This window comes from Sminthopsis crassicaudata, chromosome 3 (genome assembly GCF_048593235.1).
Source record: "Sminthopsis crassicaudata isolate SCR6 chromosome 3, ASM4859323v1, whole genome shotgun sequence".
Lineage (NCBI taxonomy): Eukaryota > Metazoa > Chordata > Mammalia > Dasyuromorphia > Dasyuridae > Sminthopsis > Sminthopsis crassicaudata.
This window is the reverse complement of record NC_133619.1, coordinates 607724155-607743157: the sequence shown is the minus strand read 5'-3', so window position 1 is coordinate 607743157 and position 19003 is coordinate 607724155. Positions and strand designations below refer to the sequence as shown.

At 42.4% G+C, this 19003-nt stretch overlaps 1 protein-coding gene across 1 annotated transcript; it reads right to left on the bottom strand.

The window, feature by feature from the left end:
- Positions 1-10281: 10281 nt before the first annotated feature.
- On the bottom strand, positions 10282-12267 carry ID3 (inhibitor of DNA binding 3). The gene is made up of 3 exons (XM_074305882.1): positions 11873-12267; positions 11249-11321; positions 10282-10862 (listed from the first exon to the last, which is right to left on the bottom strand). The coding sequence occupies exons 1-2, from the start codon at positions 12170-12172 to the stop codon at positions 11265-11267; spliced, it is 357 nt and encodes a 118-aa protein (XP_074161983.1). The 5' UTR covers positions 12173-12267; the 3' UTR covers positions 10282-10862; positions 11249-11264.
- Between the last annotated feature and the right edge of the window lie 6736 nt (positions 12268-19003).

Here is a 19003-nt window from a genome sequence, read left to right as displayed (position 1 = left end):
TCACCAGTGCCAGCCTAAGTAATTTGTGTTCTAATGCTCAATAAATGCTTGCTTTTTGGATTTGCCAGAAAAAGGCTAGGAGTTTTGGTAAAGGAAAATTAAGTATGAGTCAACATTGAATGTGATATGGCAGCCAGAAAAGGTGATGTGACCTTGGGCTACACACAAAAAGTCCTGTCCAGACTCTGCCCTGAGCATCTGGTATTGTGTTCAGTTCTGGGCACTACATTTCAGGAAGCATCTTGAGAAACTGGAGGAGGTCTAGAAAAGAGCAATAAAGTTCATGTATAAGAAGATCAATCGAAAGACCTGGATGTCTTTAACTTGAAGAAGGAAAATGGGGTGGGATGAGAGGCTTGAAAGGGATAGATTGCCAGGTGGAAGAGGTGTGAAAGTGATTGCAGTTGGGTGCAGAAAAATTACAAAGAGGCAAAAAAAAAAAAAAAAAAAAAAAAGAGATTCTATCATCTTCAAGGATGCTTTTGGCTCTAGCACCTTTTAATCTGTGTTCTATTAGTGTCAGCAAAATTTTGCTAAGCATGAACTTGCCTGATAAAAATATTGGGCTATCAGGAAATGGAACACTCCCCTTTTTACTTTTGTAACATGTCTAGACTATACGCCTTTCTATCTTCTCATCCTGCTGCCATCTTGGTGCAGGTCTATCAGCTTGTCCTACATGGACTGTTGCAATAACTTGCTGGTGGGACTGCCCACCGCACGTCCCTCTCACTAGTCCATCCTCCTCTCAGCCATTCAAGTGATTTTCCTAAAGTTCATCTGTGACCATGTCATTCCCTTACTCAATAAACTCCAGTGGCTCCCTATTACCTCCAGGATCAAATATTAAATCCTCTATTGAGTACTTGAAGTCCTTCATAACCTAGCACCTCCCTTCCTTAACTTTTCTGGCTCTCATACTTTATCTACATCCCAATACTCTTTGGTTTGGAGTTACCGCCTCTTTGTTTGTCCCATGCCATCTCTCAACTCTGGCCATTTCCTTGGCTTTCCCCCATGCTTGGAATACCTTCTCTCATCCCCACCTTCACATTTGCCTGGCCCTCTTCAAGTCCCAGCGAAAATTTTACCTTGTAGACTTCTACCTTGTAGTCTTTCTTAATTTCTCTTAATCCTAATGTCTTCCTTTTGTGGATTATACCCTTTTTATGCTCTCTATAGCTTATTTGGAAATAGTCGTTTGCATGTTGTGAGCTCTTAGTACTTTTGTTGTTGTTCAATCCTGTCCAAATCTTTGTGACCCCATTTGGGGTTTTCTTGCCAGAAATATTGGAATGGTTGGCCCTTTCCTTCTCCAGCTTATTTTACAGATTCGGAAACTGAGGCAAACAGGGTAAAGTGACTTTCCCAATATCACACAGCTAGTAAGTATCTGAGGTTGGATTTGAATTCCAGGTCCAGTGCTCCATCCTGGCCCTCCTTGAGGGTGGAGACTTGCCTTTTTTTTATATCCTCAGCATTTAGCATAGTACACAGCGCATAGTAGGCCCTCAATAAATATTTATTGACTGAGATCTTCACAAAAGCAGGATGACCATTTGCGTGTTTTAGTGATGATTATTCTTTAGGTAGAGGTTGAACCCGATTGCCACTGAATTGCCTCCAAGTTCATTCATTCATTCATTCAGCAAGGATTTGTTTCTTGTAGTTGCCAGCGGAGAAGGAAATGGCAATCATTTCTTGCCAAGAAAACTCGAAATTGGGTCACCAAGAGTTAGGCTAGACTCAAACAATTGAACAACAACAAAGTAGGTGCCAGACACTGGGCTAAAGTTCAGGGACAAAAAGACAAAACCAAAAGCAAGGGCTGATTTTTAGGAGCTGATCTACTGGAAGGGAGGAAGGGGGAGTGTGAACATGTACCCAGGTAAGTAAATCCATGCAAAATATATGCAAAGTAATTGTGGGGGGGAGGGCCTTGACCAATCAGACCATCAAAAAGGGCACAGCCAACAGCTCTTGACCTGAACCTTGAAAGAAGCTAGGGATGCTAAGTGGAAAAGGTGTGGGAGAAATGGAAGAGCTTTGATGTCTATACAAAGTCTAGATGGAACATTTTGAGCTGAACTAGAGCAGTGGGCAGGACAGTGTGACTCAAATGGGTATTGTATGAGATAGAAAGAGACCTAAGAAGGCCAGAGAGGTCAAGAGCCAAATTGCAAAGGGTGGCTCTCAATGCTAAACAAAGCAATAAGGGGCCCCTGAAGTTCCTTAAGCAGGGGGAGAAAATGGATCAGAGTTGTGCTGCAGGAACATCATTCTGTAATAAATGGCCAATGGCTTCTAACAGGCAGTATTGGGGAAAAGAAATCAAAGCTATATAGAGTCATATTTAAAAAATACTCTAAATCATTATTGATTAGAGAAATGCAAATTAAAACAACTTTGAGATGTCCTTTCCTATCTATCAGATTGGCTAAAATGACAGGAGAAAATGGCAGATGTTGGAAGGGATGGGGAAAAATTGGGACATTAATACATTGTTAGTGGAACTGTCAACTGATCCAATCATTTTGGAGAGAAATTTGGAATTATGCCCAAAGAGATATAAAACTGTGTTTATCCTTTGATCAGCTATTAGGTCAGTTTCCCAAGATGATGGGGGAGGAAGGGAGGGAAAGAACCTATATTCTAAAATATTTATAGTAACTCTGTAATGGCAAGGACATAGAAATTGAGGGGATATCCATCAAGTGAGAAATGGCTACACAAATTGTGGTATATTATTGTGATGGAACACTACTATGCTGTCAGAAATGATGAGCTGATTGATTTTAGAAAAGACATATGAAATAATGAAGAGTGAAATGAGAACCAAGAGAATACTGGATATAGCAACAACAATATTCTTCAAAGAATAACTGTGAATTCCTAAGTTATTTCAAGTACTATAAACATCCAAATAAAGTACAAAGGACAAAAGATACTATTTGCCTTCAGAGAAAGAACTGATAAATAGAAGTATGTATACTATGGTTTTACATGTATACATATGTATGTAAATACACACACATATATCCAGGTATATAAATTAATATAAAAATATATAATATAACTATAATATATAAATATAATATTAAAGTATATCTGTCAATCCAATTATGTGGATTGACAAAACTTGACAACTAATTAAATTGGGGGAATGTTAGAAAAAGCAAGGAGTCCAGGAAAAGTAAGGTTGTATATTGGGAGGAATAGAAGAGAGGCAGCTTTGGGAGGAAAAGATTACTCTGAAATTTTAAGTCTGTGAATGAATGGATTTGGGATACATTCAACCAAGTTCAGCAAACATTTATTAAGTACCTATTATGTACGCTGTGCTTCACATTAGGGATAAAGGCAGAGATAAAAAAACATTTCCAACCTTTGAGAAGCCTATAGTTAAAGCCAAGGGTCCCAAATCTGTGTGATAAAAGGTGGGATGTGATGGAGCAAAATGAATTAGGAGAATTTGATTACTGAGATAGTTTTTTACAGGGGGGCGGTGAAGGGAGATCTTGGAAAGCTTCAGGGAGGCGTTGGTACCTGAGGAAGAAGAGGAAGAAGATGGTCAGGATGGGAAGAGACTCTCTGAACCTTTACTCACCTTTACTTACCACAGCAAATCTCATCAGGACTAAAAGGGGAGAAGGGGGTGATTTGATGTCTGTTTGTTATTAAATATCGTAGTAATTCGTGCCAGGAGCCAAGTAGGGATGATGTCATATTATAAACACAACTCGGAGGCCCCCCTGGAGGCCCCACCTGGAGAGTACATACCCTGCACTCCTAGGCCCTGAGCCAGGAGAAATCCGGGGGCTGTCGTCCCCCACCCTCAGCCCCACACCTCTAGCAAGCATCATCCAGCAAAACACCTAGGCCCCCTGCCGAGGTGATGGATAGTCTCGGGCCCTGTTCAGCTTTGCCTTAAATTAGAACTCTCCCCTATTCCCTGCAACCTGGCCCTGTGCTCCTGGAAGGTGGGGGAGATCTCCAAGGTGGTTTTGGGGGTGACAGGAGGGGGGAATTCTTCCTCTCTCACACATGGGATGGCTCAGGATGCCTGGGATGCATTGCCAGAGAAAAGAGCTTTCAAAGGGACAGCTGCAGATCAGGGGCTGGACAGGACAAAGAGCTGGTTCCAGACCTCAAAGACCTGGATTTCAATCCCAGAGCTGAGTGACTTTGGGCAAAAGATTTCACTTCATCTCTAAAAGGAAGATACTGGCCTTCATGGTCTCTCTAAGGCCCATTAACCCAGCACCCCTCCATAAACACCCTTCCCTCCCCCATGGCCTTTTGAAAACACTCCCACAAATCACAATTTTTTGATTCTGGGATAAGGTCTGGGAGATTAATGCCAGTATTTATCGAGAACATAATAGGTTCTTAATAATTGCTTATTTTTCTTTTTTGAAAGCAATTGGAGTTAAGTGACTCCCTGGGGTCATACAGCTAGTAAATGTTTGAGATCAGATAAGTCCTATTGATTCCAGAGCTGGTGCTCTAACCATTGTACAACCTAACTTCCCTTTAATAACTGCTTATTGATTGATTGATCAACTGATTGATGGGGGCTTCCTCAAGTCACACTTCCAAAGCTGGATAATCAGAACCTTTGATTTAGGGGTCCAAGGTCCCCCCACTTAGTCTGTGGTTGGGCATAGGACTCAAATTACCCCCAAAAGAGAAAATTGGAAAAGAACATATGAGGAAGCCATTTCTTTTGGGAAGCTAATTAGTAGAATGGGGAGAGAATTGGCTGTGGCAGCTGGGAAAACTTAAGTTCAAAACTTGCCTCATATACTTAAGTGCTTTCAAATGACTAACTCATTGATCTTCACAACAATCTGGGGAGGTAGTTGCCATTATTATAGAAGAGCTAATTAATGGAAGTAAAGCACTTTATAAACCAAAGTGATAGAGAGATACACACATTTGGATCTGCACATATATGTATGTAGAATATAGTATATTATATATTATATAGTATATATGGGCTTGGGATAGATGTACAATATATGGTACAGTTTTCTTAATTTCTCTGTGCCTGAATTTCGCGGCTTCTACCTCTCAAGGTTGTCATGTTAAGATGAAGGAACATATCGAAAGCAGTTTGCAACACTTCAAACCTTCCAGAAACCCTAGCTATTACCATTATTATTCTTTTCCCTTAATCCCTGAGCTCCAGGGACCTTTGTGAGGAAAGGCTGGCTCCAGGCTCCCTGCCTTGTCTACCTCCCAAAGCAAAGCAGACTGCAGAGTCCCACTCTAAAGCAAACTTGTCCAGCATCTGGAAGAGATTTGACAGGAGTGAAGATGGGCAGGGAGGTGTGGAACAGATGATGTGAGAGAGCTGGGCAAAGACAGATTCTGAGGGGAGTGTTAGGAATCTCAGGGAAGCTAATGAGGGAGATTCTTCAGGAGCCTTCTCCAGAGGGAGAGGGTCCCCTGCTTGGTTCTGGGCCTCACCAGTGGGATGCAACACTTAGGGCTAATGGGCCCCTTCACATCTCAGGAAGTTTGATATTTGTAAAGAAGGAGGAGGTTGAGAGGGGTGAGAAGCAGCAGCTAGATGGGGAGGGTGCTGGCCCTGGAGTTACAAAAACCTGAGTTCAAATGCTGCATATACCCTTATAGGCTGTAGAACCCTGACAAATTATTTAACATGCCTCAACCAGTATATCTGTAAAATGGGGATTGTAAAAACCCCTAGCTCATGGGATTGTGGCAAGGATAAATGAAGTTAATATAGATTAAAAATTTTGCTTTACATCCACACATATATGTATGAATGTGTTTATAAATATTACTTTAACATAGTAACAGCTAATATATTGCATATGTATGTATATATATATATGTATATATATATATATATATATATATATATATACGTGTGTGTGTGCGTGCGTGTGGAAACTGGGGCAAATGATGGTTAAATCACTTGTTCAGGGTCATGGGGATAGTGTTGTGTTACATCTGAGGCTAAAATAGAACTCCTGACTCTTCCTGACTAATAATAGATAGTCTTTATATGTACACACACATACACACTCATTCAAAATACTCTCTCTCTCTCTCTCTCTCTCTCTCTCTCTCTCTCTCTCTCTCTCTCCATACATACCAAGGCTATATACACTATATAATATACATACTATATATCAGGGGTTCTCAAACTAAGGCCCTAGGGCCAGATGCAGTTGCTGAGGACGTTTATGCGCCTACCAGGTTATGGCAAATGGGCTGAGGGGTGGAGACAGAATGTGAGGTTTTGTTTTTACTATAGTTGGGCCCTCCCACAGTCTGAGGGACTATGAACTGGCCCCTATTTAAAAAGTTTGAGGACCACTACTATATATACTATATAATATACATACATACTATATAATATATGTAATATACTCTATATACATGGACAAACATATACAAATTATATAAATGTATTTCTCTCTATCACTTTATGGTTTATAAAGTGTATTTACATCTATAAAGTGTTTACATGTAGTTCTTCTATAAAAATAACATCTACCTCCCAGAATTGTTGTAAGGATCAAATGAGGTAATGATTGTAAAACATTTAACCTGGTGTCTGGCACATAGTGGGTAGTATATAAATGTTAGTTAGGTATTGTTATTTAGAGACATTTCCATTCCAAATGTCCGCATGGACAAATTGTGTTGGAATTGGACCCAGAAATTTTGGGGTCATTTTGGCCCCAGTGGAGAATGAAGGGCAACAACCCACCACCCAGGCATTATTATTATTAATACATGTGCAAAATATAAACCAAACTTTGGGAGAGGCGCTAGCAGCTGGAAGACTTGGGAAAGGACTCCTGTGGGAGGTAGCTTCTAAACTGGGTTTTGAAGAAAGCTAGAGATTCTAAGAGGCAAGGAGGGAAAGTTTTTGAGTTTGAAACAGGGGACAGTCAGTGAAAGAGCATGGAGGAGATAAATGGTAAAGATGATAATGGCGATGGAGAAAGAGAAGGAGGAAGAGGGAAAGAAGGAGGGGACCAGAAGGAAAAGAAGCTGTGTTTTGCTCTGTGGAGGAACTACTCACACCAACACACTGGAATCCTTCCCTTGGGGCTCTTAATCTTCCATTTTGTGGTCTTTTGGTCCAATGCTTATGAGCCATTCATCTCTGACAATAAGCTGGGACTTGCCCAAGCCACCACCATGCTTTCTACTGCCCTTTGGCCCAAGTGAAATCAGGATTCTTTTGAGATGGAATTGTTGCATAATTCACAGCTCTATTCATCTTTGTAGAACCATGTGGGGCCATGGGAGATAGTGAAATATGGGATTCAGTGCTAACCTTGGAATCAGGAAGACCTTCCTCTGACATTTATTAACTCTATGTCCAAGAACAAATCACTTAATTTCTCTGTCAGGCAACTTTAAATGATAGAAAGGTCACAATCTTGTATCTGCATTGTTAGAGGGAGTTTATGTACCAGCAGTATCTGCATTGACAAATTGAGTTAATAATGATCAGAAGAATAGAAATTTATAAAGCCTTTCTGATTTCCCCAGCTGCTAGTGCCTCCTCCCTCCTGAAACCATTGACTTCTAGGTTCATACTTTATGTCCAGTGATAGAAAGATAATCTCTTTTAGGGAGAGATTGTTTCATTTTTGACTTGGCATTCCTAGTGCCTGGTACATAAGAGCCGGCATTTATACAGCAGGAAGGTTTCCAAAGTGCTTTTAAAATATTTAAAATTTGGGGCAGTTAAATGATGCAGAAGAGCACTGGCCCTGGAGTCAGGAGGACTTGAATCCAAATCCAGTTTCAGACACTTAACACTTACCAGCTGTGTGACTCTGGGCATTCCAGTTGTCTGCCCCCCCAAAATTTTATATATATATATATATATATAGAGAGAGAGAGAGAGAAGAAAAGAATAAAAGTAATTTATTAATAAAAAGTATCTTTAATAAATGTTTATTAATAAAATGTTTCAATGATTGAAAACTTGACAATGGATAATTAATCAATGAGTACTGGATCTAGTTATAGTTTTGCTAAGGTCTCTTACTTTGGATTAGGGACTTTACCATTTTGGTCTTCCACTGCCTTACCTGTTAAATAATTTGGAAGAGACTATTATTTGCCTTTTCTTCTTAGAAGGAAGCCAGTTGGACAGTTTGAAAAGGAGATGCTCTGAGCTACTAGAAGCCCCTATTTCTAAACTTTTTAGGAAGCTGCTCATCTACCCACAGTGGTCTTTTTACCGCTTTATAATTATTGTATTACTTTTTTGCCCTAATAGGATTTTGAAAATGGAATGGACCCTAAAACATTGATTTTCAGAGCTGGGAGAGCTCTTAGAACATGGGATGTCAGAAATAGGAGAGCCTTTGGAACATTTATTGTTTAGATTTGAGAGGGGCCTTGAAACACATGAAAATCTTTAGAACAGAATTATCAATGCTGGGAGGGTCCTTGGATCACTGAAAATCAGAGCTGGGAAAGCCCTCAGAACATGGAATGCCAGAGCTAGGAGAGCCCTTGAAACATTCAGTGAGGGGAACATTGTCAGCGGCAGCTACATAGTGCAGTAGATAGAGCATTGGCTCTGAAGTTGGGAAGACCTGAATTCAAATTTGGCTTCAGACACATATTAGCTGTGTGCCCCTGGACAAGCCACTTAACCCCAATTGCATGGGATGGCAGAACTGGGAGACCCTTGGAACATTCATTGTCAGAGCTGGGAGGGCCCATGGAACACTAAAAGTCAGAGGTGGGTGGGCCCCTAGAACATGGGATCCCAGAATTGGGAAAGACCTTGGAATGATGTTGAAATGTGGCATGTAGTATACTGAAAAAATTGTTAGATTTGGAGTTAGAGGATTTTGGTTTCCAGCCTTGGCTCTGTTTACTACCTGAGTAACTTTGGGCACTTATTTTCTCTGGGCCTCATATTTAATATGAAAGAGTTTGGACTGGATGGGGTCTCTAAAGTTCCTTCAATCTCTCATCCTTTTTTGTTTTTTTTTTTAGTGACAAATCTTTCAATAGTATTTTATTTTTCCAAATACATGTAAAAATAGTTTTCAACTTCAATTTTGTAAAACTTTGGGTTTTAATTTCTTCTCCTTCCTCCTCAAGACAGCCAGCAAATCTGATATAGGTTAGATATGTGTAATCTGTTTAAACATATTGGTCATGTTGTGTTAAGAAAAAAAAAAAAAAGAAAAAATAAACAAACAAAAAGGTGAAAATGCTACTCTTCAATCCACATTCAGTCTCCATAGTGTTCTCTCTGGATGAGTCGATCTGGCATCCTTAATATAGAATGTGAGAACTGGGAGGGATCTTAAATTCCTCTCATTTTACAGACAAGAAAATGATGAAGTTTCTTGTAACTTTTCAGAACAATCTTATCCACTATTCTGTTCCTGCTGGCCCCAAAGCGGATGCAAAGGTACCCCCTCTATAGTGAATGTCATCCTAGCTCCCTGCTGAGGTTAGTTTAGCTCCCCTGCCTCAGGTGGAATGATAGAAGCAGCAGGGATTAACATATACCTCAAGTGGAAATAAACATCACCTTCTCAGAGTAAAAACAACAGTTTAACCTTCCTAGACTCGGAATGAGGGACTTATTAACAATCTAAACCTCATCTAAGCTTGGCTCCATCCAAGCTCTTAAGGAAAATCTTTACTCATCTGTGAAATGGGTTCTGGTGGCTACCTGTGAAAAGGTGATAGAATGGGAAAGTGTGAGTGGGGCTGCTCACCTGAGAGAACCTTGTCCCTCTCCAAGGACAAATAGTCTGTAACCAGGCCATCAAGTTACCCTTGAAGAGGAAACCCAGTACAATGAAAAATAGAGAACAGATTGGGAGACTTGGGTTTGGATTCCAGGTCTATCTGACCTCAAATGAATCACTTCCCCAGTTCTCTAGGGCCAGTTTCTCCAGCAAAAATTCCGAGGTTGGGCAGCTTATCTCAAAGAACTCCAGTTCTTATCATTTTGTGCTTCTTGTCCTGATAACTTCAGGGAAAAGCAATTGGGGTTTTAAAAGGCCTTGGCCTAACAACGGCCCACTCCACCCCTTGGCTGGCCAAGGCCAGATTTCGTAGCAGAGTAGATTTTGTCCTATTCTATCAACCCCCTAAGGTGGAGGGAGCTTCCCTCCCAGTCATTCATTTACCTTTCCTAAGCCAAAGAGACAAGGGCACTTAGACCCTTTTACAATAAGATGTTTTTGAAGGTATTTTTGCGGGTTGAGGAGAAGTTAGAAGAACATAGACATACACTCAAAAGTTAAAAAAAAAAACACTTTTATTATGCAAAAAGTTTTAACTTTTATAAAAAGTTTATAAAGTACAATGCATGAAACAGAAAGTCACCTTCCTGTACAAAGGTACATATGCTATACATACTCTATTATAGAGTTCATAATCACAGTGAGGTCTTGAGGAGGGGGCAGGAACAAGTAGGTCTCTTTCCTGAAGGGTCTCCCCCCTCCAGGGACACCACAATATCTAAAGTCTCCAGCTGCCTCAACAAAATTGGTTGGGGGTGGGGAAGGGAAATAACAAAATGTCCCTTCGAAAAAACAAAACAAAACCTGCTGAACAAACCAATCCTTTTAAACTTGGGGAAAAACCGTAAACCGGTACGAAAACCGTCTTCTCTTTTCTTCTCCAGAAGCCCCACAGTTTAGTTCTCCTCGCTCCCGGGAAGAGGAGGCTCAGCTCAGAGTTCCTTTCAGCCTTGAACCAGGCGAGGTGGAGACAGTGGTAAAAACAGATGCTGGAGCCAGTGTGGACCTGGCTATTCCTGGGGCTCTGGTCAAAGCCTGATCCTCGGGGTCCCAGCGGGATCACAACACCTGCATACAGAACTGGAAGGGGGAAGGGGGAGGGAGACATACAGGGACGGGTCAGTTTCCTCCCAGATCACAGGCAGGGGCAGGTCTGCAGACTGGTCGGCGCCAGGGAGGAAACTTTGTTCCCTCCAGCTGATAAGAAATCCGTGCCTAGAGTTCCCCCCTCTCCCTCCACCCTCAGCTCCACTGTTGGCTGCAAATCACAGGCTCCCAGAAGAAGCCGGACCCGGGGATTGGGCAGGGGCTGCTGGTGGTGAGAAGTAGAGCTGGGGGCAATTAGAAACCGGGGAATCTGGGCCACTTCTGCACCGCAACTTTAAATAACAAGTTTCCCGGGAGGTCAGAGTAGGGGCGCTCCCTAAACCCGCACGAGGTTTCGGGGGGGGGGAGGAGATGCTTACCTAGGGGTGGCTGGGGTCAGTGGCAAAGACTGCTCTCATCTTTGGAGTAGAGTTCAGACGTCAGTTCGGCTGTCTGGAAAGGAGAGAGAGGAGAGTTGGGCTTAGCCTCCAATTGAGGCTGAGGGGGCGGGGGGCGTCGGACTCTCTCCTGCCCAACGCCCCCTCCCCAAGAAAATCACCTCCTGCCCGGCTTCTGCTCCGGGGTCCAGAGGCTGTTTCTCTTCCCCCTCACATCACGACTAAGTAACTGCTAATGGTGTCGGGTCTCCTCCGCACCCCAGGCGGCACATCCCATTCAGGGTTCCAGCCCCCCTCCCCAGCCTGCTCACACCCAAGCGAACTCATCCTCCCACTCTGGTCTTAGTACTTCTAAGTTCCTCCCCCCAACCCCCTTCCCCACCCCAGGCCACCCAAACTCAGCCCCCACCCTTTCTGCCGCGGGTCTTGGCCCCTTCTGGGTGGGGTGGGGGAGCCAAGTCCCAGACACCACCCGGGCCACAACCCGCTCCGGTTTCAGCCCTCATCCTCCTTTCCTCCACACCCCTCCACGCCGGTTCTCAGCCCTCTCAAGCGGATCGGTCGCGCGACCCCTTCCTGTCGGTGCCGTCCCCAAAGAGCACCCACCTGGATGCCGAGGTGGGGCCCGTCGGGGGCCCCCGGGGCGGGCTCGGCCAGCACCACCTGCAGGTCCAGGATGTAGTCGATGACACGCTGCAGGATCTCCACCTGGCTGAGCTCCGTGCCCCGCGGGACGCCCGGGACCAGCTCCCGCAGGCGCGAATAGCAGTCATTCATATCATAAAGCAGGCTCAGCGGCTCCTCGGCCGCGGGACTCTTCCCACGGCCACGCGCGATGGCGAGGCTGCGCTCCGACAGGCAGCACACGGCTTCGTAGCAGCCTCGGGCTGGGCTCAGAGCCTTCATGTTCGTCGGACGGGTAGCAAAGGAAAGAACTGGTGGAGAGGAAGAACGAAAGAAGCACAAGCAGGACAAACCCACGCTGCGCGCCAGCCTGCAGCCCTTCTCTCTTATAGGGGAGCCCGGAGCAGGGCCACACCCACCGAGCAAGCCACACCCCCTGCCCGCCCGCTATGCGCTCTTATTAGGGAATCCTTCGCTTTGCCCCGCCCCTTCATGCAAATGACACTCCGCCCCAGGCTCCGGCTCAGCCCCCACGGACCGCCTTGGGGGGAAAAGTTGGATGGAACCTTTACAAGCTGTTTAATTGCAAAACAGGTTTGCTCGGCTTGGCTCGACACCGAACGCGGTGTAGTCGCGGATTCCGAGAATGAGGGGGGCGGGCCCCTGGGTCTTTAAAAACTCAATTACAATAATTTACATGGAAAATGCCCCATTTCTAGGTTGCTTCCCAGGCCACTGGAAAAACTGCTGGGACCGGAGTTTGAGTCTAGTTTCCCCCACCCAGCCCCCACCCGCAACCTCGGTTCGGACGGAGGCCCGTCGGAGGTCATAAATCCCCAAACAGCAAGGAGGAAACTTTTTTTAAAAAAAAGGCAAAAGATTTTCAAGGGAATCTTGTAAGGAATTAGTGCCGCCTTGTTCCTCAATTTGTTGTTCATCTGACCTCCAGACTTTCTGGCGTCAGGAATTATCTTGTGACCAGAGGGAAAAAAAATGAATGGCGGTGAGCTGAGGTTACAATGGAGAAAACAGACTTAATTTGGCCGCTCAGGGGGGGAGGGACGTGGAGTGGGGGGCGGTTTGAAGAAAGGGGTACGGTTTTTGTGGCGGGCAAAGAAAAACGAGATGGGGACTTGGGAACTCCCACAAGGAAAGGCGATCTCTAGGAGGTGGGAAACTGGGACTCGCGGAGCAACGCGAATTCATCTAATTCAATCCTCCTTTTAAAAAATTAAACAGAGAAGGAAATCGAGGCCCAAAGATGAAGTGACAGCTGCAAGATCCAATAGTTAGTAAAGGGACAGAATCAGAATCTGAATCTAAGTCCTTTGACCATAAATCTAGCATTTTTCTGTTTAACTCTTTAGTCCTGCCTTTTCCTAGCTGAGGCTAGTCTCTTTTCTCCATTTGTGAAACTCAGTTCTATAACAGCAAAAAACATTACTAAATGTCTGCAGTGTGCTCCTTGGGCCCAGATCTATGATTTCATGTATATGGACAAGAACACACCAACTTGTAAAGACTCCCTCCTGGTCCCTCCTCCTCCAAGTAGAAGCTCATCTGTTCCTTACTTAGTTTTAGAGGACTGCATCCGGACAGTGAGAGGCTTAAATGATTTGCGTAGGTCACACAGCTTAATATCTAGCAGGGAACACAGGTCTTCCTGTCGCCCAGCTGCCTCAGTATAGGAGGGGCTTAATAAATGCTCCATTAACTTGATACAAAGTTATCCCTTAGTTGAGAGGCTAAGGCACAACGTGATTACTATAGTGCATGATGTTACAATATAAAAACATTAGCTAGGTACAAACAATAATGAGCAAGGTCAGAGAAGAGACAGCTAGCTCCGGATGATCACGAGGATTTGGGATGGAAGAGGCGATATTTGAATTGAGCTTTGCAAGATGGCTAGGGATTCAATAAGAGATCATTACTTTGTATAATTATTTATGTATCTGTATTCATGTATCTGTACATGTCATTTTTCCTCTTCCCCTCTCCCCCCCCAAAAAATAAACTCTGTGAGGAATAGATCCTTAATATATGTTTATCAGATTTAATAGGATAAAATGGAATTAAACAAGGGAATATTATCTCTTTGAGAAATAAGACTTGTTAATCTCAGTTTCCCCATCTGTAAAATGAAGGCATTGGATTAAATGCTTTTCAGATTCATGGACTAAAATCCTAGGATTCCAAGGGGCAGAAGGAATCAATCAACACATAGGAGCCAGATCAGATTTTGGTTCCTTGTGACCACTAACTCTCAAAATGGACCCAGTCCCATTGATACAAACCTCTTTGGAAATCTAGTGATAGATAAATCTCTTTTCAGCCTTGTTCTCCTACCATCCCTCCAAAGATTAAAAAACAAAACAAACAAACAAACAAACAAAAAACAGAAAAAGTTATCAGCCATAAGTTTTCCTAACTCTTCTCGTCTGCGTTTTAAGGTCTGGATCCTTAACTTTGCCCACTCGGGAAACATGGACTGGTCTTTGGGGGAGCTTAGAAGAACAGAACTGAGCTCCATTTGGTGACAAAACCATTGAATTTAATTAATTATTCCATCTACTCCCTTGAAAGATTTAAGGTTCCACTGAATATATCTAGGATCAAATCATCAGATGTAGATTTCATTCTCGGTGTTTGTCCCTCTGAGCTGTAATATGCTAAATGCTAAAGTCTCTGTTCTAAGAACCCTTCACTTCCACTATTTCATGTCCTAAAAACTATGGAGGACCTATTCCTTCCAATTTAGAGGGATCCCTATTGTTCAGAAAACTTTAAAGAGCAATACTGCTCTTTGTTAAAACCATAATCACCTTTTTACAATGATGATGTCAGTTACTTCCCCCCATCTCCTCCTCAATTCCACACCGAATCCAAGCTAGGGTTTAATTAATGCTTAATGAAATGAATGATGAGGATGAAGATGATCACCATTGCACATCGCATCTGTTTACCATTTTATACCTCCCCAAAGCTTCTTTTTATACTTGGAAACCTCAGGGCTCAGAATCTTGATCCTTGGCTCTTCCAGAGAGAAGCAACGTTCAGCTAAGGGAGCTTGCTTACAAGTTACAAGAAACACGACAAACTTCTCCACTCTGGTAGAATGGGACTGAGGTGGGTGTCCTGAGATACTGGAGGAAGCGGGTCGAAAAGTACCATCCAGGGCGGTACCGGAGGAAGCTGGGAGAGTGCAAGCTGCCTTTGGACCGGGTAACCTGAGGGGCCTGGAAATGGAGGGACTAGTGCAAAATAAATAGAACTCGAAGGAGGTCATTCCAAGGGCTTTGTTTTGCACGAGATGATACTTGAGGTCCAGAAAGTGGGGAACGAGCTGCCCAAAGTCTCCGGGCATTAAAGGTAAAGCGGCAGCTTGAACCCAGGTCTCCGGGTTCCCAGTCCTTCCACAGCCCAGAATAGAGGCAGGTTAAGCGAGGGCTGGGGAATTGGAGTCGGGGCCTAACAAACAGCTGAAGGATGCAAATGCCTTGTGCGGCTCCTTTTGCTGCAGGCCCACAGCATCCGACCCCCTTCTCTGAACTTTCTGTTCCCAGTTCTGTTCCTTTTACCAGGCTTTTTCCCTCTTGCATTTTTTATTTTTATGAAAGGATGTCATTAAGGCCTTTGTCTGCGCTGTTTTTGTTGCAGAACTTTTCTCACAATCCTATTTTTTGTTGAGGAATCCGCTCCTTTGCCCAGCTGTGTGTCCCTGTCCCACAGCTGTGTTGATCTAACTCTCAGCTCCAGACAGCCTGGCGCCAGCCTGGGACGTCATGCATTCACACAGGGATGCGTGTCCGAGGCAACCTTTCCTCGGGCGCAGGCACCGGCTTGGAAATGCCGCCCCCCACCAATGAGGGCTCGACAGCCCGAGCGGGGGGCGGGGCCTGGGAGGCCGCGGAAACTGGGGGACTGCCTTGTAAATTGCAGATGCTGAGAACTTGATAACATTTCTTCCAAGTGGCTGTTTTTTCTCTTTCTTTCTTTCTTCCTTCCTTTCTTTCTGTCTTTCTTCCTTTCTGCTTTTCTTTTTTCTTTCTTTTTCTTTCGTCTTTATCTTTTTTCTGTCCCTTTTTTCTTTCTTCTTTTTCTTTCTTCTATTTCCCTTTTCCTGTCATCCCTTTTCTCTCATCTTCCTTTGCCTTCTTTTTCTTTCTCACTTTCTCTTTTTTCACTTTCTCTCATTCTCTTTCTCTCTCTTTCACTTTCTCTCTCTTTCTTTAAAAAAAAAAAACACCTAGACCCTAGTGGCTGTCTTTTTCTCTTTTCTTTCTTTCTTTTTCTTTTTCTTTTTTCTTCTTTCTTTCCTTTCTTTCCCCTTTTCTGACATTCTTTTTCCTCTCATTTTCCTTTGTCTTCTCTTTTTCTTTCTTATTTTCTCTCACTTTCTTTTTCTTTCTAACTTTCCTTCTCTTTCTTTCTGTCTTTTTCTCTCTCTTTCTCTTTTTTCCTCCAAAATTAAAAAAAAAATACAACCCAGCCCCAAGTGGCTGTTTTTTCTTTTCTTTCTTTCTTCATTCCTTCCTTTCTCTCTTTTTTCATTCTTTTTTCCTCTTTCTCTTTTTCCTTTTTCTTTCTGCTTTCTTTCCTTTCTTTTCCTGTTTTTCTCTTTTCTTTGCCTTCTCTCTCTTTTCCTTTCTCACTTTCTCATTTTTTTTCTCTATGTCTTTTTCACCTTCTGTCTCCTTTTCTCCAAAATTTAAAAAAATACAACCCAGACCAATTGCTATTGGTTCGTTTATCTCATAGCATTGTAAGTAATCATTTTGGATGCTTTTCTGGGAAAGGAACTGACTTTGCCAAAATTTAAAATCACTTTTATGAACACTGGCTGATTCACTGACTCACTGGCTATGGGAGGGGTAAGGGACAAAACCATGAAGTAAAATGACTTAAGTGACCTCTCCTTACTATTCCTCACCTCCCCACCCCTCACCCCCACCCCCATCCTGCCTGGGTTTGAAGAAAGAGAAGTTAGGTTCAAATTTGGATTTTTCAATTTATTGTCTCTATGTCTTTAGGGGATTTTTCTCTTTAGGTCTCAGTCTCCTCAGCTATAAAATGAGAGTGTTCCATGATCCATGAGCTCCCTTTGGGCTTTAAATCTCAAGTGAAATGCTTTAGGTTCTCAGCCAGATAGTGATGGTCATGGGAATGCCCAAAGTCAGAACTGGAATCAATCAATCAAGTATTCATTAAACAGTTACAATGTGCTAGACATTGGTCTAGGTTTTGAAGGATAAATATAAAACAAACAAACAAACAACAACAACAACAAAAAGTTCATGCCCTGAGTTTATATTTTATTGGGAGAGCAAGTACATTGTTGTTGTGTTGGTTGTTGTTATTGTGACCCTGTGGCCCATAGCACACCAACACTGTCTTAGGGATTTTCTTAGCAAGCTACTAGAGTGGTTTGCCATTTCTTTCTCCAGTGAATTAAGGTAAATAGAGGTTAAGTGGCTTGCTCAGGCTCACAAAACTAATAATCATCTGATTATAAATTTGAATTCGGGTCTTCCTGATCCAGCTCTCTTATCTACTGGACTACCTAATTATCTCCTAATATATAAATACAAGTTTTGAATGAAATCATAATAGCACCTACTTCCCAGAGTTGTTATGAGAATTAAATGAGGTAATAATTGTAAAGTGTCTGGCACATAGTAGGTTCCCTATAAATGCTAGATTCTAGTGAGAAAAAACTTCTCACTTCCCAAGGCAGCTCAAGTTACTTTTACATAGCTTTAATCGTTAAACAGTTTTTCTTGATATCAGACCTAAATCTGCTTCTCTGAAATTTCTACTTGTTAGTCCTAGTTTTGGGGTTATAATAACAACAATAATTTACACATATAGTGCTTTATGGTTTACAAAGTAGTCTACATACAATATTTTACTTGATCCTCCCAACAGCCTTATGAGGCAGGTATTTTCTTTTACTGATGAGAAAATTGAGAGTAAGTGACTCATCTGAAGTCATACAACTAGAAAATGCCTAGAATGATAAAGCAGTGGATAGAATACAGGGCCTAGAGTCAGGAAAATTGAGTTCAAATCTGGTCTCAGACACTTACTAGCTGTGTCATCCTAGGCAAGTTATTTAAGTTCTGTCTGCCTCCGTTTAATCAACAGTAAAATGAGGTTCTTAATGGCACCTACCTCCCAGAATTGTTATGAAGATGAAATGAGATAACATTTATAAATTGACCAGCACATTGCCTGGTACACAGCAGGTGTTTAATAAATGCTTGTTCCCTTCCTTGTCCTTGACTCCAACTCAAATATTCTTTTATGTGATGGAATAATATTGGTGATTTTGAATGTGGCACCTTACTCTATGTGGGAGTTATGGCTTCAGAGAGAGAAAGTGATAGAGGGACAGAGACAGAGAGCACAGGCTTTGAATGGAAGAAGATCAATGCCTAGAGTCACAGATTTTAGGAAAGATACTCCAATAGATATATTGATTAGTAAGAATGAAGGAGAGACCATTCTCCCCTTAGTTGATCTGAGATTTCATATTGTCCCTAAGTCATAGAGCCCCTAATTCTTGTATATTCTATAGTTCTTAAACTATTCTATATAACTTCTCCAGCAGTCATACTGCTGATTTCTGATAAATATGTTCGCTCAGCATCTGTGATTGTCTTTTTGTAAAATAAGTATTTTGTGGGAAGGGAAATGAAATGACAGGGATTAAGCTAACTGCTACCTTCTGGTTTGGGCCAAACTACTGCTAAAGAAATGACATGGGAAAATAGCTTTCGTCTTGAACCCCAAAATCATACTTCATGGCTGAAAGGACCTGATATGTTTATATACATACATATATGTACATATATATGCATATACACATACACATATGTATGTATAATATATATAATATGAGATGTAAATGATATATATGTATAATGTATATATAACTTTTCCCCTATATCTCTCTTGAAGATAGGGAAGCTTTAAAGGGTGATCATCCAATCATGGTCTACTTCCTATTCTCCTCAAAAGTAGAAATACTCAACTAATAACATGAAAACATACCTCCTCCTCCCATGTTGACTACCCATATCAGAAAATTCAATCAAACCTATTGAATAG